This window comes from Callionymus lyra, chromosome 8, assembly GCF_982586985.1.
Source record: "Callionymus lyra chromosome 8, fCalLyr1.hap1.1, whole genome shotgun sequence".
NCBI classification, from domain to species: Eukaryota; Metazoa; Chordata; class Actinopteri; order Syngnathiformes; family Callionymidae; genus Callionymus; species Callionymus lyra.
This window is the reverse complement of record NC_141825.1, coordinates 7,008,791-7,031,727: the sequence shown is the minus strand read 5'-3', so window position 1 is coordinate 7,031,727 and position 22,937 is coordinate 7,008,791. Positions and strand designations below refer to the sequence as shown.

At 39.3% G+C, this 22,937-nt stretch overlaps 1 protein-coding gene across 3 annotated transcripts in view; it reads right to left on the bottom strand.

The window, feature by feature from the left end:
* reln (reelin) overlaps positions 1 to 22,937 on the bottom strand; it is a 101,413-nt gene that overhangs the window by 24,813 nt on the left and 53,663 nt on the right. For all 3 annotated transcript variants that reach the window (XM_087797268.1, XM_087797270.1, XM_087797269.1), the window contains exons 9-33: positions 21,183 to 21,291; positions 20,839 to 21,079; positions 19,663 to 19,808; positions 18,807 to 18,958; positions 18,610 to 18,725; positions 17,685 to 17,893; positions 17,481 to 17,609; positions 15,679 to 15,788; positions 15,530 to 15,596; positions 13,801 to 14,034; positions 13,166 to 13,327; positions 12,040 to 12,276; positions 11,052 to 11,244; positions 10,632 to 10,744; positions 8,373 to 8,510; positions 7,242 to 7,428; positions 6,129 to 6,334; positions 5,886 to 6,057; positions 4,902 to 5,108; positions 3,234 to 3,469; positions 2,134 to 2,291; positions 1,865 to 2,072; positions 1,734 to 1,810; positions 1,482 to 1,640; positions 208 to 402 (exon numbers count right to left, since the gene is read on the bottom strand). In XM_087797268.1, the coding sequence (XP_087653394.1) occupies positions 208 to 402; positions 1,482 to 1,640; positions 1,734 to 1,810; positions 1,865 to 2,072; positions 2,134 to 2,291; positions 3,234 to 3,469; positions 4,902 to 5,108; positions 5,886 to 6,057; positions 6,129 to 6,334; positions 7,242 to 7,428; positions 8,373 to 8,510; positions 10,632 to 10,744; positions 11,052 to 11,244; positions 12,040 to 12,276; positions 13,166 to 13,327; positions 13,801 to 14,034; positions 15,530 to 15,596; positions 15,679 to 15,788; positions 17,481 to 17,609; positions 17,685 to 17,893; positions 18,610 to 18,725; positions 18,807 to 18,958; positions 19,663 to 19,808; positions 20,839 to 21,079; positions 21,183 to 21,291 (4,161 nt within the window). The remainder of the gene's footprint in view (positions 1 to 207; positions 403 to 1,481; positions 1,641 to 1,733; positions 1,811 to 1,864; positions 2,073 to 2,133; positions 2,292 to 3,233; positions 3,470 to 4,901; positions 5,109 to 5,885; positions 6,058 to 6,128; positions 6,335 to 7,241; positions 7,429 to 8,372; positions 8,511 to 10,631; positions 10,745 to 11,051; positions 11,245 to 12,039; positions 12,277 to 13,165; positions 13,328 to 13,800; positions 14,035 to 15,529; positions 15,597 to 15,678; positions 15,789 to 17,480; positions 17,610 to 17,684; positions 17,894 to 18,609; positions 18,726 to 18,806; positions 18,959 to 19,662; positions 19,809 to 20,838; positions 21,080 to 21,182; positions 21,292 to 22,937) is intronic.

Below are 22,937 nucleotides of genomic sequence, written 5' to 3'. Positions count from 1 at the left end.
GTGTTAAAGACCTTATCTATATTTTGAACCAGTAAACATGTTTCAATGCCCTAAAAGTATCTTCTTCTTGTGGTTGTTTCCATGGTTTTACAGTCAGTGAGCCTCTAGTGGACACTACATGAACTGCAGCCTCATGTTTCGGTGTCTCGACAGAAGAGAAACGTTCTCGTGCATCTTTTTTATTTTACCACGAACGTTCAGACTCACTGTCGATGGCCTCGGAGTTGAAGGTCAGCGCCGTGTCCAGGGACAGGCAGTCCACGGTCAGCTCCCCCCCCTGGATGCGGTACCAGTTGTGCCTCAGAGGCGTCGTGCCGTCAAACTTGTCGTGAAACCCGGTCCTGGAGCTGTCGTTCATCCCGACCAAGACGTCGTCTAAAGCCCACTGAGCCGAGTGTTTCCCTGTCGTGACACCAGACGCACGTGATCCAAGAGAAACTACTACTAGTTTAGCAGAACCAACTAACCAGGAGTGTTTAACAAGGTGTAAATAATGTTCATAAATTATCTAAAAATGCAAAATAAAGTTAAACTTCTGATGTTATTTTATTTTTTCTCCTTCGCTCAGACGAAAATCATTAACAGAGATGAAAAGTTAAAAGTTAAATTCACTAATGTTCCCTTAATTCAATTGTAATTACTCTTACTTTAATGCTTAATGCTTTTATGCTTTTACTCAAGTTAAAATAGATCCATTACTGAGAAAAGAAAGTCAAAAAGAAAGAATAATTTACTCGGATGTAGTTAATGATGAACCCGAGGTTTTTTATTTCGTCTTCATTGAATTATCTTTGAATAAAAGATGTATTTTTAAATGTACATGTACAGTATATCGTGTCCTTTGCTACATTAACTCATAGTGCAATTTAAATTCAATGTTGTAAAAAGATAGGATTACATTTTATTCATGTATAAAAGTTTAAATAACTGCTAATGTTAATGTTTTAAATGAATCTAATGTGCATATAACTCTACCTTTATTGTTCTTTTCCATTTGACAATGATAAACATCTTTTCATCTGCACAATAACCAACTTTTCTCAGCTATTTTAGTTAAGAGTTAGTTAAGTTAAAATATATTGAATTAATTAAATACATCTCATAATTACACACAACCTCCCTCTGAAGATTATTATGTGATATTGTTATTATGTAAAAACATATGTATCTTTATATTAAACATGTTTTTGATCATTTCTATTCTTATTTTATCCATTTGTACTTTTTACGTTATTACTCATTTGTATTTGTAAATTTCAAAAATGTATTTATTTAATAATTGTAATTTATTTATTTGTAATTCTAACATTGTACGTATTGTATCGTGTTCAGTCAGTGATGTAGAAAAGAAAATCTCAATGTATTTGAATAAAACTGTCGACACCTCGAACAATAATTACTGATCCTTATTAAAAATGATATTCTCTCTCAGGTCAAAATGTTTTCTCTCATTCAGCGAATCATCTTCTCCGAGCTCGTACCCTGCAGCGGCTGCCACCAGCGGAACACGGTGTAGGAGGTCTTGGCCTGTGGAGGGAGTTCGATGGTGACCACTTGAGGCTCCAGGAAGGAGCTGAAGTCCATCTCGCGCAGGAACTGCCACTGGACGCCGTTGTTGGTGGAGAACTGGACGACGACGCCTGGGACCAGAGACAGAGAGAGGGACTCGGATCCGTGAGCTTCATGAACTGGACTCTGGACGAGGGAAGACGCGGGTTCTTCGTCAAAGATACCTTCATTGCGAGATCGTGGTCTGGTGCACGTCGGCCCCAAACTCTTGCTCCCGATGCGGATGTAGAACTGCACCAACCTGGTGTGGCATCAGAGTTAAATCACGATCAAGGACCAGGACGTGAAGACCGACCTGGTGTTGGTGGTGTCCAGAGGAACGGTGCGAGCTTCTCTCCTGCCGGCGCTGCTGAAGTAAAGAGCTTTGCCTTCGCCGATGATGCCGCAGCCTCCGCCCACCTGTCCTCCGCTCAGACTCTGCCAGAGTGGACTGAGCTTCCCCTCGAAGCCCTCGGACAGCTCGGTGGGACTCGCCACGGACGGGACGCAGCTGTCTTGCTCCACTGACGCAGGAAAATGATGTTTGAAACATTTTCGTCAGGACGTACTCGGGGCGTGTCTCACCTGTGTAGCCCATGTCACAGAAGCAGACTCCAGATATGCAGTCCCCGTGTCCACCACAGTGGTTCGGGCAAGGCTCGGAGATGTAGACGCCGTCCAGGGCGAAGGGCGGAGCTTCTCGGTAGAGGCTGCTCTCCTGGAACCAGCGGAATCTGGTTTTGCTGCAGAAGGAAAAAAAAAGTAAGTAAGTAAGTAAGTAATATTTATTTATATAGCGCTTTTCCAGACCAGGGTCACAAAGCGCTTAAACAATCAAAACAATACTCAAAAAAGTATATACTTTAAAGATCAAGATAAAACTGATAACACAACAGGAGTTCCAGAAAATCAAGGAAAAGCCTGAACAAATAGAAACGTCTTAAGATGTTTCTTAAAGGAGTCAGTAGATCCATCAAGCGCAAAGAGAGAGGAAAAAGGTTGAACGTTTTATCAAATCACAGGGAAGTTATCAGAATACTTTACATTTTATAACTTTGAAATTTCAATTTGTTTTCATTGAATAATTGAATTAAATTTTATAGTTTTAAAAATGATTTTGAAATGTATTTTTTTTACACATATAGTTCCACATTTTAATTTCAATTAATAAAAAATACATTTTATACATTACATTGTTATATTTAAAAGTGTTTTAATAATAATTTAATGACATTTTTTGTGTTGATATATTGTTCCAATAATTAAAAAACATATTTACTAAACTCAATATTTCTTAATTCGTAGTCTTTTAAATTCAATATAAAAATGTGTAATAGTGACACCGGATTAAATCAAAACATGATTGGCTAAAAGTTTGATCAAGTAGCTCGGAGCTCTGTTGGTTTTGTCTGGTGTCACTATTATACCAATATTTATATATTGTATTTAAAAGGCTATAAATTGAAAAATATGAAATTTAGTAGATTTATTTTCAAATGATTGGAACAAGAATATCCAACTCTATGTGTAAAAAATAAAAATAATAATTCCACCTTTAAATATATATATTTTTAAATTCAATAATTAACTAAAAATGTCAAGGATTGACCATTTCAATAGTGTTAAAAGTGTTTTTAATATCCTGATGCCACAAATACACCAAAATAATATCATCACAACATTACCTGGCAGCGACGTTGCGAGGCACGACCACGGTCACTCTGGTCCACTGCTCATAGTCTCCGATGTTGTAGACGGTGGGCTCTCGCAGCTCGCGGCCGCTGCCCTCGCACATCCCCGAGCCGGGCGAGCCGGGGAAGCAGCCCTCGCGCACCACCGACCAGGAGCGGCCGGCGTCGTGGGAGAACTGCAGCAGCACCGGAGCCGAGGCGCTGAAGTCCGACTCGCACCCGATATTCAACTGGCGAGGAAGAAAGTGGAGAAACTTTAGGTTCACAAAACTGACTCGTAGTCCAGTCCAGCCGAGATAAGACCCGGACGAACACCGGACCAAGACAGATCCAGACGAAGGTTGAGACAAAGACAAAAAAAATCTCTAGAAAAAAAACTACTATTGACTTTGGCTTTTTCTTGTTATTCTAGTCCAGTCTTGGTAATTGTGTTCCATTTGTTTTCCATCTTTTTGTAAATCTAGTCCAGTTTCAGTCATTTTTAAGTCAAATATTCAACTCAGATTTATCCAAGACCGTTTTTTTGTCAAAAGAAAATTATTTTTTTTGTCTGGTCCCTTCAAGGAATAGAATAGAAAATAGAAAATGTTTATTCATCCCCAGAGGGGAAACACACAACAGCACAGTTGAAAAAAATAAAGTGCAAGGAAAAAAGAAATAATAAAAGAGATAATAAAAAAAATAAAAAAAATAAAACGATCTTAAAGATATACAAATTATTTACAATATTGGAAATTTAACACTATTAACAAAGTAAAATAAAATAAAATAAGATAAAATAAAAACTTGCTTTTATCGCCTTTTAAGAAAAGTATGTATGTAAAAGTAAACATCTCTAGAGAAGTCTCTTGTGAATTTGTTACTATGTTATTTATACTTTGTAGTTTTATTCAGTAAATGTGTGGTTTTATGTGATTTTAATCTGTCATCTGAATTCATCACTATGTTCTTGTAATAATGTCTTGTTTCATTTTCAATCCCGAAAAATGAAGAGGCATATATGCCATCCTGGGGCTTTTATTTTGTACATTCTTTTCCTAGGTTTTCTGTGTTTTCGTCGCTCTCCTGACAGTCCGTGAGCGCGCTGTGCTTGACACGATCCACAGCTGCTGACTATCAGGCCATTTAGCTGTGCTGCATAAAGAATCAGCTCCTGGCCTGAGTCGATGTCACAAGTTGTTTCTGGACCATCGGTAAAGCTCTCAGTTGTTCGCCTAGTTTGCATCTTGAAACGTTTTTTCCTGTCAGCGCTTTGTGTTTCCTTTGGTGAGTTCTGGACTTTATTTTTACATTTTTTGTGTTTTGTAGTGGATCTCGCGCCTTGCAGCCACCCTTACCCTGTTTTCTTGGACTTCTGGTTTTTAATTGGACTAGTAAAGACTGAGATTTGGACTCTTTTAATTATCATTTTTTATTTTTGACAACTTTTGTTATCCTCCGCTTTTGGGTCTTCTTGATAACTAAACCGTTACAATTTATGCGCAGTCAATTATAGTTTTAATCACGTGACCAGCATTTATGTTGCGTCTTGACTTGTTTGCGTAGAACTACAAAGGCTTATTCATCTATTACGGACCAGAATGGAGAGAACCTGCGACCGAGACAAGACCAAGACCACAACAAAGTCCTGTGGACACCAGTCTTTGGACCTACAAACTGTACCTTGAACTGAAGCGTGTATCCTGCTCGGAGGGAGAGATCCCGGGTGACGGCGACCCGGTCACCATCAGATCGCCCGAACACCATGGCGGACGCGGTCGGAGCACAGAAGCTGTTGTTGCTTTCTCGCTCCATGCCTTCGTTGCCGAGCATGAGCCACACACTCATCTGGTTGAGCGGGTAGTCGAACGCTGGCTTCTCGTAGAAGTTCTGTCGTATTTAGAGTAAAAACAGAACAAAATGTTAATTAATGAAGAATAAAACAGAAAATATATATTAAACGATCATAGGGGTTAATAATGTTCAATATCCCCTTGAAATCCGCTTATCTTGCTACTTTTTGTTAGTTAAAGGGTTAATCTGTAAGTTTAAAATGTTGTTTCTGGCGACCTCGTGTGTCAGGAAAGTGTAACTGCAGTGTGTACAATACAACATTGCCAAGTACATAATGTAAGTTTGATTTCAAAAAGAGAAACTCACCTGTTATTACCACCTGTTTTATTTACCACCTCATGATTTTATTGTATTCTGTGATTTTGTTATATTGTGTGATTTTTATTGTTGGTTTCTACAAAGTAAACTTGTTTTTTTTTTTTAAAGGTGCTTTTACATAAAATGCATTATTATAATTATAAAGACTCTTGTTAGTTTCCTTTATATTCCTCGTAACTTCAAAAAGTCTCAGTACTTAGTACAAAAACACTGCTGTAAAGTAGTTTGGTCATGTGAATTCTATTTTTTTCACGTCCAAGAAAACACATCTCCTTGAGTGGTCTCTTGTACGACTGTGAGCAACATCAGATGTATGTCATCAGGCCAGTATCGCATCCATTCAATACTCTCAAGTAGTGAAGACCATTAACTAAAATAATAGTTTGACATCATTAGGTCTCGGGCAGAACAGCTCCAATCATTACAGAGAATTAAAAAGGCAAAATATAACGTATTGTGGCTTTAAAAGAAGATTTTCAGCAACACAATAAATACCTGTGGAAGCGTCGGATTGGCCATCGGGATGATGTGCTTCTCCCTCTCGGAGAGAATGATGACATCATCGATGGCCCACTGGTCGTAACCGTCGCCGGAGTGAAGAGGCTGCCACCAGCGGAACCTCGTGGACGGAGTCTTGGACGCCAACGGAAGCTCGTAGTGGACAAACCTTTGGGTTCGGGAAAAAAGACGCTTCAATCGTCCGCCTGTTTCGTTTTGGAATCTCTCGTTTGAACTCACCGAGGTTTGGTGAAGTCGGTGAAGTACATCTCGGCGATGAGGCCCCAGCTGATGCCGCCGTCGTTGCTGTACTGCAGCAACACTCCCTCCTCGCGGCTGTCGGCCTGGTTGCACTCGGCCCAGTCGCCGCCCACCCGCAGGTAGAACTGCACGAACTCCGCCCACTCCGTGTCCAGGTCCCAGCTCATGAGCTGCCTCAGTCCGTCCTGACGCACAAACACGTTCGTGACACGACTGACATTTTCCAGTCATTTAATCCACACAAGTCTAGCCTGCAGTTGATTCAGAACTCTGCAGCAAGAATTCTGACCCGCTCAAGTAGAAGAACTCACATTTCTCCGATCCTTAAAACTCTTCACTGGCTTCCAGTTTCTTTCAGGATCAACTTTAAAATTCTGGTTCTTACTTTCAGATCTATTCATGGTCAGACTCCTCCTTACATCACTGATCTGATCCAGCCTTACACCCCAGCTCGGGCTCTGAGGTCTGTGGATCAGAATCTACTGATGGTTCCACGCACACGGTTCAGGACCAGAGGAGAGAAATCTTTTCAGGCTATTGCTCCTAAGCTTTGGAACGATCTTCCTCTGTGTTTGTGCTTGATGGATCTACTGACTCCTTTAAGAAACATCTTAAGACGTTTCTATTTGTTCAGGCTTTTCCTTGATTTTCTGGAACTCCTGTGTTGTTCTCAGTATTATCTTGATCTTTAAAGTATATACTTTTTTGAGTATTGTTTTGATTGTTAAAGCGCTTTGTGACCCTGGTCTGGAAAAGTGCTATACAAATAAATATTACTTACTTACTTACTTACTTACTTACTTCTTTAGCTTTTCTAATGTAAAAAAAAAAAATCAGTCTGGAAGTTCTGAGACTGTCTCGTTCATCACTGAAGTCTGCTGTTGCCAGAACCTGAGGAGAATCCCAGCATGGGAACATTCTGTGGTGAACGTTCCTGTAGGAATCGTTCCAGTTCTTTTTAAACGTTTGGCATCTGTGGCTCGCTGCACATAAAGGAAGTGAAGCTCTTTGATTGTGATCCAGCCGGAACACCCCCCATCCCGTCCCAGTCCTGTGTTTAAGTGTAGCATACGAGCCGCTCACGAGTCCCACCTTGCTGAAATACAGCGACGAACCCGATGACACGACCCCACAGCCCATGTCCGGGGTGACCACCTCTCCACCGATGACTTCCTGCCAGGTGGCGAGAAGTGCATCTTGGGACTCGAAGTCCGAGAGGACGCTGGAGGACAGAGGTGACGTCGGCTGGCAGTCGGTCCCCGAGAAGCCGTCGTCGCACCTGCGAGTGAAAGTCGGTCACAAGAAAATTTTCACGAACTTGGATTCACAATATGTGACATTGAATATATTGTTTCTGGCTCCCCCTGGTGTCCGTGTAACTGCATTGTCACAAAGGGTTTTGTCATTGCAAGTTTTTAGATGCACATTTGTTGACAAACAGTATAACTCTGCAGTATCACTTTGCAGTATAACTCTGCAGTATAACTCTGCAGTATTACTCCTCAGAATTACTCCACAGTATTACTCCGCAGCATCACTTTGCAAAAAACTCTGCAGTTTTACTCGGTAGAATAACTCGGTAGAATTACTCCGCAGAATTACTTCACAAAATTACTCTGCAGCATTACTCCGCAATATCACTTTACAGTATAACTCCGCAGTATCACTTTGCAATAAAACTCTGCAGTAGAATAACTCCAGAGAATTACTCCTCAGATTTACTGCATAGTATTATGCCGCAGAATTACTTCGCAAAATTACTCTGCAGTGTTACTCTGCAATATCAATTTACAGTATAACTCCGCAGAATTACTCCTTATAATTACTCCACATTAAATCTCTGCAGTATTACTCCGCAGAATTACTCGTCAGTATAACTCCGCAGTATCACTTTGCTGCATAACTCCTCAGAATTACTTTGCAGTACTACTCCTCAGTGTCACTCTGCAGTACAACTCTGCAGCATTTCTCCGTTAGGCTTCATAGTATTACTCCACAAGGCTCTACTGTAGTGTTCTGTAGTAATTCTCCATTTGGGTTCCACAGTTAGTACTGGTTATGTTCAGCGTAATATAATAGTGTATAAATGGCTCCTGTTAAGAAACATTATGCAGTGGGTTTCTAACTCAAAGATTCAGTCACACAGGGAAGAAAAATGTCCTTTTCCCATTCTCTGCTGCTCCTTATAGGTAATATTGAGCCCACATCGATATGGAGTCTGACCTGCAGTGTCCATGGTCACACCAGCCGTGTCCGTGGCACATGTGTGGACACTGCTGTCCGATGTAGATGTCGTCCAGAGCCCACTCGTCCTGCTCGCCGTAGTAACTCTGGATCCAGCGGAACCGTGTTGCACTGGACCTGATGAGACACAGACACAGTTCTCACTTTATCATTTATAACTTCATTTATCTTGGACTTGTTATTCTGACAGCAACACACGAGAAACTGTTAAGTGTCTTGAGATAACTTTGTTATGATAAGACACTTTAAATTCAATTCAATTGAATTGAGAAGCTGTTCAACTTCTGATGGGATGTTGGAACACAAGAGCCTAAACAAGAAAGTTGTTGTGGTTATGTATAATAACTTTGGCTTATTCATATCTTCAGTGGTTTAAAGGTTATGAACAAAACTTGTTTTAAGCCTAAATAACTAAAAACCAAAAACATATTCGCACAAACATTAATCAAAAGTTGCTGCCCCCTCATACATGCCTGTCTAGACCCGGCCCTGTTACGGAAACATGTGTTTTTAAGCCAATCTGCAGTTGACGATATTTTAAAACTGTACTGGAGAATGTATATATACTTAACTGTATCTTGCAGTACGAGTTCAACTACAATGTTTTCTATCTTTGTTGTCCAATCTATCTTCATTTTCCTTAACCTTCCCTTCATCATTGTTTTTACATTACTGTCCAATAGCTTGTCTTTGATCCTTTGTAGGTCACAAAACGTTTACGTTAGATTTACAATGTTTTACTTTTAACCATTTGGTCACATAAGATCCAACGGTCGACAGTATTTCTAGCTAAGAGGTGGAGTTCGTGTGGGCTGAAGGATTACACCCATCCTGTTTACCACGTCGCTTATAATGCAAGTTCGGTAAAACTGATGACCAGCAAAAGAATTTAAAAAATGATAGAGAATGATGGAGAATTAAATTGTGTATAAGATCCAGGGTTTGTACGACAAATGTTTCAGTTTGTTATACTTGATGGTTGCTCAACACTGAATTTATAATAGTGGTCGGTTTATTTTTCCACAACGTTGCCATCACGAGTCATCCACCACAAAAAAAAACTCCCTGTTGTGTTTGCAACACTGGCAACACATGTAAAATGATTGATTGTTGGTTTTATATATTCAATAAAGTTGTGAAATGTTGGTATCATGACAACACTATTAAGATCATAACTAGCCTGTAAATATGTTGTGAAGTTGTCCTTTTTCTGGTTGTGCAGTGACTTCCTGTGGACTCAAGCGCACACTATACTGTAGCGTCTCACCCTTAATAACACAATGACTTTAAATCACTGGACCTTGATTAAAATTTTCCAAATAGGTCTAGAAATGTAAAAAAAAATTCAACATATTTCATATAAAACTCTCTTATCTTGCGATGCTGCTTATGGCAGAATAATCTTCTGTAAATGATCATCCAAGTGGAAGCTCTTAAATAGGAAAATGTCGCACAACACGATCTGTAGTTTATAATCCATGTGTTTGTATCTTCTCGTTTAGACTATTATAACAGTTTATTTTAGAAGGATCTGTCTCGCCTGCAGTTAATACAAAACTCTGCAGTGAGAGTTCTGAGCGGCTGTAGTAGAAGAACTCACATTTCTCCGATCCTTAAAACTCTTCACTGGCTGCCAGTTTCTTTCAGGATCCATTTTTAAATTCTGCTTCTTACTTTCAGATCTATTCATGGTCAGACCTTGCATCAGTGATCTGATCCAGACTTACACCCCAGCTCAGGCTCTGAGGTCGGTGGATCAGAATCTACTGATGGTTCCTGAACACGGTTCAGGACCAGAGGAGAGAAATCCTTCCAGACTGTTGCTCCTAAGCTTTGGAACGATCTTCCTCTGTGTTTGATGATCTACTGACTCCTTCAAGAAACATCTGAAGACATTCTTATTTGTGATTTTACCTAATTTCATAGGACTCCTGTGTTTGTCTTATGTGTCTTGATCTTTTAAAGTATATATTTTAACTGTGTATTGTTTGTGATTGACCCTGGTCTAGAAAGGCACTGTAGAAATAACCTTTACTTACTTACTTACTGACTTTCTTACTTACTAACTAACTAGAGGAGTAAATGTTCACAGACGCGCACGTAGGAAACATTCTTGTAGATGATGTGTAACCTTCCTGGGGTATTATGTTTGGCTTTGACCCAACGTGGAGTGTTGACAGATTCTGCATGTGTCGTGGAGAAACTAAAAGGCGAAAGAATGCATCGCAGAGTAGCTACCATGTCTTCTGAGGCAAGGACAGAGTTATACGTCTCCAGTTCTTGAACTCCGATGGATGGTAAACACTTGGAGCTGTGAACTCCGAGCAACTTGGCATGCCAGGAAGACAGGCCTGCAGGTGGAGAGAGACAGACATTTTAAAATATCTACAAAAAACAACTTTGACTTCTGGAAAAATAGCCAAAAAACATGTGAATCAGAAAAAGTAATGTACAGTAATGATTGGATTGTGGGGGAAGTTAGACCATGAAATAAATTAGTGACGCATCATTTTCATTACTTTGCTTCTGATGAATGAATACATTCAAATAGATTCTAAATGAAATAACCTCATTTAAAAACAATCATCATTTCACGTCATTAGAGACACTTGAACGACGTCAGTTATAAAAGTTGCTGATTCGAGATTTCAACCGTACCTCTTTGACCAAGTGCCACGTGAGGCCGTGATTGGTGGAGAATTCGAGGCGGACTTGCGTGTCGATGTGAGCCGAAGGATCGCGACCACAACCCATGACCAGCGAGAACTGGAGACTGTACGACGCTCCGATCTGCATGGACTGGGTTTCCACGTAACGGATGATGGAGCCTGGGCTGGGCTCGCCAGAGAAACTAGATAGAAAGAAGGAATGAATAGAGCGGGGAGGGGGGGGGGTTATTATTACCTCAGGGGCCACATTATAAACTGTTATAAAACAAAAGAAATAAAATAATTTGATATGATTTGAAAATTTTAAGATGAATAAATGATTCAAAGGACATTTGAAAATGATCTTATTTCCTAGTTTTAATGAATATAATTAAATTTATATTCATTTTAGTTTATTTTACCATTTAATCTAAAATACATGAAGGGAAAATGAGTTATTTTACTATTACAAAAATGATTATGCCACAATTTAACTTCATTTATAAAAATGTAAGGAATTATTATTTTATAAACATTTTTTTTAATATTTCATAAAAGCACTATGAAACATATAAAACAAAAACCCACAAAAAAGAGAAATAAAAGGCAAAAAATATATAAAAAGAAAAGGAAAATATATGTATAAAAATGCATGATAAATAAATGTCATAAAGATCAGTGATAAATAAATTGTGTACAATTTAATTTTTTATCAATTTTATTTAAACATCAAACTAAATAAAATAACTACAAAAAAAAAGGTATTCAAACAAAGATCTTATATATATAGTGTTGAACTACTAATAGCATTTCAAAATGGACAGTTTTATAGTTTTATTTTGACTTCCTGCATTTATAGATTCAGATAAAATACCTTCAAATAAAACTATTTTTGTCGTCTTACAAGGATTTCACACTATGACAGCATTTTTCATCTACATTATTTGACTTCACAATCCCTGTTGTTAGGCAAACCTGATGAAGACTCGGGTTCCTACCTGAGGGTCCAGTCGTGCTGACAGTACGGCTGCACGTGGCCGAGGTAGAAGCCCAGACTCTGGGTGACGTCCAACACGTTGCTGAAGTCCAGGCTGATGGCGTTGAACAACACCGAGGCCATGCTGATCTCATCCACGGCCCAGACGTCGTGTCCGCGCCCGGAGTGGTACGGCTGCCACCAGCGGAACTGAACGCCGAACCTACGGGCGCCTGGCGGGAGTTCCACCGACACAATCCTGTCGTTCGGAGACAGAATAAGGTGAGAGAACATCCGACGTCGTCTGGAGGCGTTCGAAATTAAAAAGATGCTAAATATTCAGGACGATACATTTACACAACGTTACTTCGTCTTCCGAAATGATCCAATTAGATGTTTGTATGTACTTTGTGCTTCCCTCGGGTCCAAGAGGATTCTAGATCAATTCAAGATTGGATCACTTTAATTAAGATATGGAGGGAGGCGGCAGAGAGAGCGCATGGTTTTTTAGGTAATTACACAATTGACGTGGATTTGTTTAAAACAATCACACATTTGTTCAGGATATGAAGATGTTGAGAGAAGAAATGTAGAAGCTGTTCTTGTCGTCTTCAGTTTGTTGAATCAGATTTTACATGAACACACAAAACACACACTTTCACTCACAAATATTTGAAGATATTTAAAAAAAAATAATAATAATATATCTGAGAAAAAGAGAGAAAACACTAGTTTAGTTTCTCATGTTGCTCCTAAGCTTTGGAACGATCTTCCTCTGTGTTTGATGATCTACCGACTCCTTCAAGAAACATCTTAAGACATTTTTATTTGTGCTTTTCCCTGATTTTCTGGGACTGTTTGTCTTATGTGTCTTGATCTTTTAAAGTATACATTTTAACTGTGTATTGTTTTTGATTGTTAAAGCGCTTTGTGACCCTGGTCTAGAAACATCTTTACAAATACACCTTTACTTTACTTTGCTTACTTACTTTTGTTGCTACCTTAAATAAGGTGGGTGTGGTGGTATGTACCTCACATTAAGTTGTGTAGTTGTTACAACAAAAAAATCTAATTTAAACTTGGTTCTTTGGAATTACATGATTCTATACTATACTTATAGAAACATAGTTTAAACTGCTTTAACAGACCTCGGCTCGTGGAAGCCGTGGTAGGCGTAGTGCTGCAGCAGGGTCCAGGTGATGCCGTTGTCGGAGGAGTAATGCAACAGGACGCCCTCTCCTGGTTGGTCCGGGGCGGGACACGAGCTCAGGGTGCTGCGACTGCCCAACCTCAGGGTGAACTGAAGGTACCTGCCGAGACCAGAGCGCACGAGTGACGTGAGATCCTTAAGGAAGGGACGGCGAAAGAGAGGAGATGAATCTCCGCTGGACCAAAGTAAAAAAACTTAAGGTTAAAGGTCACTCATGGAGATTCCCGCGTCTGCGTGTTTTTATTCCGACTTCTGGCATCTGCCGACGTAACCTCTGCTTCTGTCGTCCTTGGCTGAGATGTTTCATTAGCGGAGCAGTTTCACGTTCGGCAGATGTTCGCTCACGCAGCCAGAGAAACTGGCGATAAAAACGTCCATCAGGTGGCAGACGCCGACTCACAACGGGCATAATCAAGCGCACACAGATGCCCACGTCCCACCTCGTCATCCTCCCTTTTATTTTATCGCTTCCTGTCACCATCAGAACTTTCCAGGACTACGAGTCATTTGCCCTGAAATGACCTCAACGACCAGGAAGTTCCTTTATCCGTTTAAATCCTTTTCGATGGTTACCTGGCCTGCGAGCTGTCCAGCGGCGCCGTGATCAGGTGCCTCCTGCTGTCTCGGTTGAACACCAGGGCTTTGCCGCTGGCCAGCACGCCGCAGCCGAAGCTGACCTCGGCGCCGCGCAGCGACGAGAAGCTGTGGTACGACGAGAGCCTCGGGCTGGAGAAGCCCTCGGAGAGGAACGCCGGGAACGTTTGGGAGGCTAGTTCACAAGCTGGACCGCTGAAGCCGGGGTCGCACCTGCAGGAGGAAAGAGAGCAGGACGGTTATTCTGACGGTACCAGGCTGGATCTATTGAATACTGGATTGAGCTTTAATGTGTATTTGCTCAAAATATCCTCCGTCAGGAATTAAGGGTTCCCTGTTTATGAACTAAAGAAAAGCGTTAAAAGCTCAATCAGTAAGTTTAAAATATTGTTTTTTTGGCGACCCCGTGTGTCAAAAAACTGTAACTGCAATTAGTCAAATCTTTTTGTTTTGTCAGATTCTCGTTTTATCTTCCTGGTAAATTTCAAAGAAATTCTTTCATAATTCCAGTCGTTGTAAAAAAGTCATGTTCGATAACTTATGCTCATTTAAGAATTTAAAAAATTTAAAAAAATCTTAATATTATAATTGACTAGTTTAAAAAATTAAAATGTGTATTATTCTTTTAAAATGTCCTTTTCTTTAGAGTTTTTTTGTTAGTTAAAGGGACAATCATTATGTTTAAAATAATGTTTTTTCTGACCGTTGTTTATGAACTAAAGACCAAATAAGCATGTTAGTAAATATTGTTTTTGGCTCCACCTGGTGTCGAAACTGAGTAACTTCAATGCGACAGCTTTTCCGTTTTACCAACCATCATTTTTGGCACATTTATTCATTGACAAAAACGAAGGTTCAGTCTACAAATTCTGTATTATAACAGTCAAAATAAAAAAGTCATATTAGAGAACTTATGTTTACTAAGAAAATAAACACAGGAAATATTTGTTTAGTGTTCACTTGACTGAACGTTTAAGTTTAGATTGTGTGATATACCGTTTATATTAGCCTTGTAGTTCGTTAAAAGCTCAATCAGTAAATTTAAAATATTGTTTTTTGGCGACCCCGTGTGTCAAAAAACTGTAACTGCAATTAGTCAAACCTTTTTGTTTTGTCAGATTCTCGTTTTATCTTCCTGATAAATTTCAAAGAAATTCTTTCATAATTCCATTCGTTGTAAAACAGTCATGTTCGATAACTTATGCTCATTTAAGAATTACATTTTTTTTTTAAATCTTAATAATATAATTGACTGGTTTAAAAAATTAAAATGTGTATTATTCTTTTAAAATGTCCTTTTCTTTAGAGTTTTTTTGTTAGTTAAAGGGACAATCATTATGTTTAAAATAATGTTTTTGGCGACCCTGTGTGTCAAAAAATTGTAACTGAAATTTGTTAAAACTCAAAAGCGGCCATTGCCAAATACAGCATGTAAATTAATTTGTGTTTTTTTGTTTCTCTTCTCTTGTCTCTCTTCTTAACTGAACAGTTCTTGCATTATACTCTCCGGACGTGTGAGGAAGAATCAGACAAACCCCAGAATCTTTATAAGTGAATAAAGTAATGATTCAAATCCCTCAGTTATTGGCAACAATTCCCCGAAGATCTAATCAGCGTTCAATGAACGGAGCTGCTGCAGCACATTAGCCTGAGCTGTGAGCGTCTCATTAAGAAAAGACACGTTCAAAAGTAAGTAAAGGTTCCTCACTTGCAGCCCGTGCGGGAACAATGTCCTCGTCCGGAGCAGAATCGAAGGCACGCCGGACCAATATAGACTGTCGGGAAACACAAGGACACGGTCGTCACATGAGATGAGCGTCTTCGTGGGAAAGAATTGCCGACTGGACGGTTTCTGACCGTTGTCCACGGCCCACATGTTCTCAGAGCCGCTGCCGTACTGTTTCCAGCGGAAGCGCGTGTTCTCCGTCAGCGCGGCGTTAGGAAGGGGGATGGAGATGCGGGTCCAGCTGAAAGTTGAAGGATTTGACATGAGATGACATGATTCACATGTTTATGTCCCGACAAATGTCTGAGTATAAACGATGATTGTGTTTGAGTGACTTTCCCTGGTGTTTTTGTTTTAAATATTATCTTTTGTTTAATTTAAGGTAAGGTAAGGTAAGGTAAAACTTTATTGAAATTGTTTTTTTCCAATAGCCAGCAATTTTTCATAAACAATAAAAAATAATAAATAAAAAATAAAATAAGTAGAACATAAAGAGAAAGAACAAGATGACACAATCTAAGTCTAAAGATAAAGACAAAGAACATAGATCAAAGAAAAACAACAAAGACTAAGATACAAAGACTAACATAGAACAGAACATCCAGATACTCTCACTCCACTCCTGCCCCCGAACTCAGAATTGTAAGTAAGTAAGTAAGTAATTTTTATTTATATAGCGCTTTTCCAGACCAGGGTCACAAAGCACTTTAACAATCAAAACAATACTCAAAAAAGTATATACTTTAAAGATCAAGACACAATTTAATAGCCAGAGGGATGAATGAGTCCCTGAGTCTCTTTGTTTTGCACCTGGGTAGGAGCATTCGTGCACTCTTTTGTTTTTACTTCCGTAATTGAAGTTTACAGTAATAGTAGAAGTCGATCCATTACTGATTAAAGAAAAATAAAGGCAGGAGGTAGTTAATGATGAACCAGAGGTTTTATTTTGTTTTCATTTAATTATGTTTAAATAAACATATTTTGATTTAGGGTTTAAATCTGTTCCTGTATTACACACGATTGACTCCCAACCCTCTTTTAAAAAAATAACATTTTAGTCCGAATACATTTTAAATGTAGAGAAAATATAATAATAATAACAAATCTTTACGGCCCATAAATAACGGGACACGGATCTATTGCACTTCACCAGCCTTTGCAACATTTGGCGCCACTTCAAATACAATTAGTTGCTGCTATTTCATTAAAAATTGCTTTATAAAATTATATTAATACAGTGTTTTTACATTTTTGCCCAACATTTAAAAGCAATTAGTATTAGCAGGTTGACAACGAAAGTATGTCAGTGCCATAAGAATATTGGATCTGATTTTGTTTGTATTGTATTCGAATATAAATAAAATCTTGTCAAAACAAATACAATTTTTTACAAGTAGAATTTGATATTTTAATTCTAATAATTCCACTTTTTAAATCGATTTTTTATTTACAACCTTTTAAATTCAATATAAAAATGATGGCATGATAGTGTCACCCGACAAAACCCGAATAGTAAAGATAGACAGATAAACTTTTTAGCTGCTATAAGCCAATCTTGCGATATCTCTGTCATGATCTTAATATACTCTCTGTAACTTATATATTATCTTCAGTTTCAGATAAACTCCAACTCTCCTGATATGTCCCTGATCATGATCATGTCTTCAACTTTTATAAAGTTGCTCTGAAATCTGGGCGAACGAGAGGTTACGAGAGTCCATTATGGCGTAATAATACACATCAGAACGACTAGAACTGTGTTTAAAACAATAAATGACTTCATGAATTGAAACTATGTTATTATATTTAAATCTTTGTAGCTTCCCTCGATAATAAAATGAAAAGAAACCTTTAGTTTCTCAGATTGCTTCAGGCTTGATTAAATGTAGATCAATTCAATAATCCATGTTAAAGTAAAACATGTGCGTCTCACCCGCTGTAGTTGTCGGACGAGTAGACGGTGCTGTGAGGGAGATGAGATCCAGCACAAAGCTCCGGGAGACACTCGGTGTGGAGCAGAGACCAGGAGCGTCCCTGATTGGTGGAGAACTCTAGACTAACACTGAAGAAAAAAAAAGGGAACGTTGATCCTCAAATGGATCAATAAGTCAAATATAACGCCCGGAGCGAGAGGTACCTGTTGGCCGGCTGGTAGGACCCGCAGCCCAGGTTGATGGAGAACTGAGCCACGTGAGTGTGAGTTCCGGGCAGCACCGGCAGCAGCTGCATGAAGTCGATCGCCCACACGTGACGGTTGGCGCCGCCGTGGGATCGTTGCTCCAGACAGAACTGAGTGACGGGAGTTTGTAGATCTGTGGGCAGAGCCACCGACACCACGGCGGGAGTCTGACGGAAGAAACATGCACACAGAAGTTACTCGTGGAGTTTAACAAGGTGTTAAAGGCCCGAAAACAAATGTGTTTGTTTTAACCCTTGTGGTCTCTCAGGGTCAAGGTGACCCGGAGACCTGAAAAAAATATATGTTTGTGTCATAACTTGTGTTGTCTCAGGATCAAGGAGACCCGAAGGCCAGGAAAAAAAAATGTGTTTGATTTATCCCTTGTTTTGTCTCAGGGTCAAGTTGACCCGAAAGCTCGAAAAACAAATTGTTTTATGTTTTTATTTTGAAAGGTTAAATGTATATATTTTTTTATAATTAAATGATTCAATAACTTTATTGGAAGGTTGAATTTAATTTTTATATTTTATCAAATTAAAAAATAAAGATATTGCGATGTTGAATTTTGTTTTAATTAAATAATTAAATCCATTTTTTTTGTTATTGAAATTTTGAATTTGTAAAAATTAAAAAAAATGAACTTTTTGGTTTTGTCCGGTGACACTATTATACCAACATTTATATATTGGATTTAAAAGAATACAAATGTAAAGAATAAACTATTAGTTATTTTATTTTTTAGTTATTGGAATCAGAAAATCAAACTCTATGTAAAACTTTTTTTTTTGAATGTTTGAAAAAAGTTTCAATGATTAAAATGTTGAATTCAACCAATATTTTGATGCCGCTGTTGTTTTTCAAAACTAAGATCAAAACTAATCACCCGGTAAGATGAATACGGTAAAGTATCCAGGACGATTCTGTCCCTCCTTCCTTCAGACCTCCCGAAAAGAACCACGTCGTTCTCGTGAGACTCTCCTGGATGACACTCGCCGCCCCCTGGAGGTCAAATGAACATGTTCGATGGATGAAGCAACATCTGAGGTGATGGACGTCAAAGGAAAGCGAGGGAAGATTTACCCATTGCGAAGTGGAAGCGCAGGTTTCCGTAAGACGTGGTGTCGATGTACGGGCTGCACACTCGCCTCCGACCTTCTTTCTCGAACACCAGCGCCAAGCCGGACTCGATCTCTCCGCACTGAACGCCGTACGCTGCCCCCTCGATGTCCCAGCTGCGGAGAGTAGAGTCGCACACGTGACTCAAATCCCTGGAATTCATCGAAATAATGGAGCGAATCTGATTGGATGTTGGGTTCTAGTTCTTTTAATGCTCCGCCCGCTAACTGGTCAGATCTACATCACGAGTCATGGTCGGGGGGGCAAATCCAGATAATCAAGATGTTTTTTTATGGCCGGCAGGAGCTTTGAACATCAGTTGAATACTTGTTTGAGAGTCTGTGATATAAAAAAAAGTATTTAAACAATTAATCCGGATCAGGGACATTTATAGAATCCAGACTGAAAAAAGGTATTAACTTGGTTAAAAGAGAAACATTTTTGCAACTTCTTTTATGAGGCTTTGTATTAATCTGACGCAGAATTACTTTCAAAATAATTTCTGTGTCTAATGTGCCAGATGGTTGACTCAAAGTCAAAGTGTTTCAACTACTTTGATATGTTGACCTATAAAGGTGTCAGTGTGAAAGAGACAAAACAGAGTTTATTGATGTCAACAAAAAGAGAAAAACTGGAATTTATGTGCAGGAGAAAAAGAAACACAAAGGATTAATTGAGCCTAAAAAAATTAAAATAAGACTCATACTTCCTATTTGGTAAAAATAAAATTCCGATTGGCTAAGACCTGACACTCTTATTTCACATTTGTTTTTATGTCTGTGATGGTTTTCTTTTGCGAGTCCTGGTCATCCTAACATACTTTGATGGTGGGCTCTCGAAGTCCTCCTCCCAGTAGCTCCGTCCTTCCTCCCGGTGCAGGTCCACGTCTCTGCTGGTGGCGAAGCTGTGACCGACGCCTTCTCCGCCGTGGAAGTACAGAGCGTTGCCCTCCGACTGGCAGGCATGCTAGCCAACAGAAAATATACATTTATACAAAAATCCTGCAGCCTCCTCAAAACTAGGGCTGTAAGAAAATAATGATACAGGATTATGAAGTTAAAACTGGCGCTTAAGTCCCACATACTCGTAACATGAGATGTGTACTCATACTATTAACATTGACGTAACTACATATTTATACTCGTGATCCACAGTGTACGCATGCGTTATTGAATACTTGAATACTACTTACAAACACGACCTCTTGAATCTACTGGTGTGAGTCACAGATAGCTGTAGTAACTTGTACTCGTACACTTTCAAAATATAGTCAACGTTGTTTTTTTTGTTTTTTTTTAACAACGACGAGTCTTCAATTACGCATGTGTACCTTCTGTATTACAAGTAGGTATATGTAGTTACATCAATGCAACTTAATAGTACAAGTACACATCTCATGTTACAGGTATGTGGAAATAAAGCACCCGTTTTAACTTCATACACTATCCCTTTTTTTTTACGAAACTGCATTAATATAAGTACTGTATCAAAGATTTTTTATTTTATTGTTTTGTTTCACAGTTCGCTAATGGTTTATAACTCAAAAAGTGTGTATAACATATTTATATGTAAAAAAGTAAGTAAGTAATTTATATTTATATGTATATTTTATATTTCCAATTAACATATAAATATTCACAGGGTTTTCTCATTTTTGTGTCGCAATTAAACTTCTGGCTTCTAGATGGCAGCAGACATTCCATCCTCCACAACTAAAGGTAGAATGATGACTGAGGACGAGAGGATACAGTGAGTCCAGCAGCTTTTTGAAGCTGATGTTTGGACATATTTTGGTTTGAAAACAAATGAAAGCAGTTACGACTTCGTAAAGAGTCATGTGGTCTGTAAATACTGCAACACCAGAGTCAAGTACTCGACAATACTACACATATATACTTGTTACTACAGTATCATATATATCGTTGACTCTGTATCTTGATCCGTATCAACTGATTCTTAACCACACACACACCTACACTAGATCACGTGTGTGTACCTTCACAGTAGCTCCGGGGAAGAACAGCCAGTTGGCAGTGTCGGGGGGGTCCAGGTTGTCCTCCATGAGGGGGGGCTTGTGAGCAGCGTTGACTAGCAGCACATTATCAAGACCCCAGCAGGACTCATAGCCTTCGGGGCCTTGAAGAGCCCCCTGAGACCAGCGCAGGCGGACACTCTCGCCTTTGGCGTGCAGCGGCAGAGGAAGCATGTGAAGGACGGTGGTGCTGTTGGAGGGCGCTCTGGAAGGAGACGGGAGACGTGGAATTAGGTCACGTGCGGAGGCCGGGAATATCGAGGAGTGGAAATGGGGGCTGGACAAGAGAAGAAAGGTGGAGAAAAGACCTGATGGTCTCGAGCGTCGTCCACTCGTCCGAGGCGTTGACATTTGCACCGACACTGTACGACACAGTGATGCTGGGGTCTGAGTAGCTGAACCGACACGAGCCTGAGCCTGAGAGTAAATAGAAAACATTATTAATCATGATCTATTCATCAGCAACTCAGCGATAATCCAGGTATATTTCTATAAATCTTGAGGTCGTGTCCCTCTTTCAGAAACTCACGTCAATATATGACCTTCTTGTCTTACCTAAATAAGTTATTCACCCTTTTGTGATTGTTCTTTAGTCCAGCAACTTTTGTCGTTTAACTATTTATTCATAAACCCTTTTGTTCAAAAAACGTAGAAGCTTTTCTCGTCTGGACGAGAAAGTGTAACGTTAGGAGGAGAAACACATCTTGAATGAGGTTAATAACATGATCCGAAGCAGCATCAACGCAGTATCTCAGCTGATATCGAAGATTAGTCTCTTATCCTGACACTGGAATGCGGAATTGGTATTCATAAAGTCAAAATCTTTCGCCAAATCCAAGACAGATGATCAACATGTGACACGTTTAAAATGAATAAAACCCCGAAAGCGAGGCTTCTGTCATAATCACTGTTCTTATATGATATTTCTCTAGTTCAACACTGCAGAAAACTGACCAGAAAACGTTTCTTTCAAATGAGGAAAATCTCTAAAATGATGTCACAACACAATCTAGAGATTATAATCCATGTGTTTGTATCTTCTCGTTTAGACTATTATAACAGATTATTTTGGCATCTAAACAAGAAGGATCTGTTTCGCCTGCAGTTCATACAAAACTCTGAAGCCAGAATTCTGAGCCGCTCTAGTAGAAGAACTCACATTTCTCCGATCCTTAAAACTCTTCACTGGCTGCCAGTTTCTTTCAGGATCCATTTTAAAATGTTTGGTTCTTACTTACTAAGATCTATTCATGGTCAGACCTTCTATCAGTGATCTGATCCAGACTTACACCCCAGCTCGGGCTCTGAGGTCTGTGGATCAGAATCTACTGATGGTTCCTGAACACGGTTCAGGACCAGAGGAGAGAAATCCTTCCAGACTGTTGCTCCTAAGCTTTGGAACGATCTTCCTCTGTGTTTGATGATCTACTGACTCCTTCAAGAAACATTTTGAGACATTTTTATTTGTTTTTATTCCCTGTTCTTATGGGACTCCTGTGTTTGTCTTATGTGTCTTGATCTTTTAAAGCATGTATATTGTTTTCGATAGTCAAAGCGTATGCCATGTCAAATAAGGAGTTCCTGCTCGGAGAAAGAACTCATTTGTGGAGGCTAATGCTGTGATCCACGATGAAAGTGCGACGTAATAAAAACCCAACATGGTGGATCCCCCTGGAGCCCGAAGACAGACAACATTTCTAGGTGGAAACTGTCAAATATAAATAGTTAAAGTCCATCTGAAGGTCTCTCAACAGAGCTCACTCTTAAAAACCCTGTCTGGGGGAAGTTGGAAACTGGTGGTGGGGTCAGAGGTCACTAATGGAGAGAGACGGTGATTCACAATTTGTTCTTTCACCGTATGACCTCAAAAATAGATGAATTTAAGTTCTTTTTTTTTTTTTCAACATAAGAAAAACAAATAATTTGCGAATAGACTTCATCTCAGAATTGAAAACTCATGGTAGATTCTGTTACAAATGTTTGTTTGTTTTTTACTAAAAGGGATTTTAAAGTAAACAATGAATTGAGATTAACTAATCAAATTAATCAGATTTAAAAGCTTA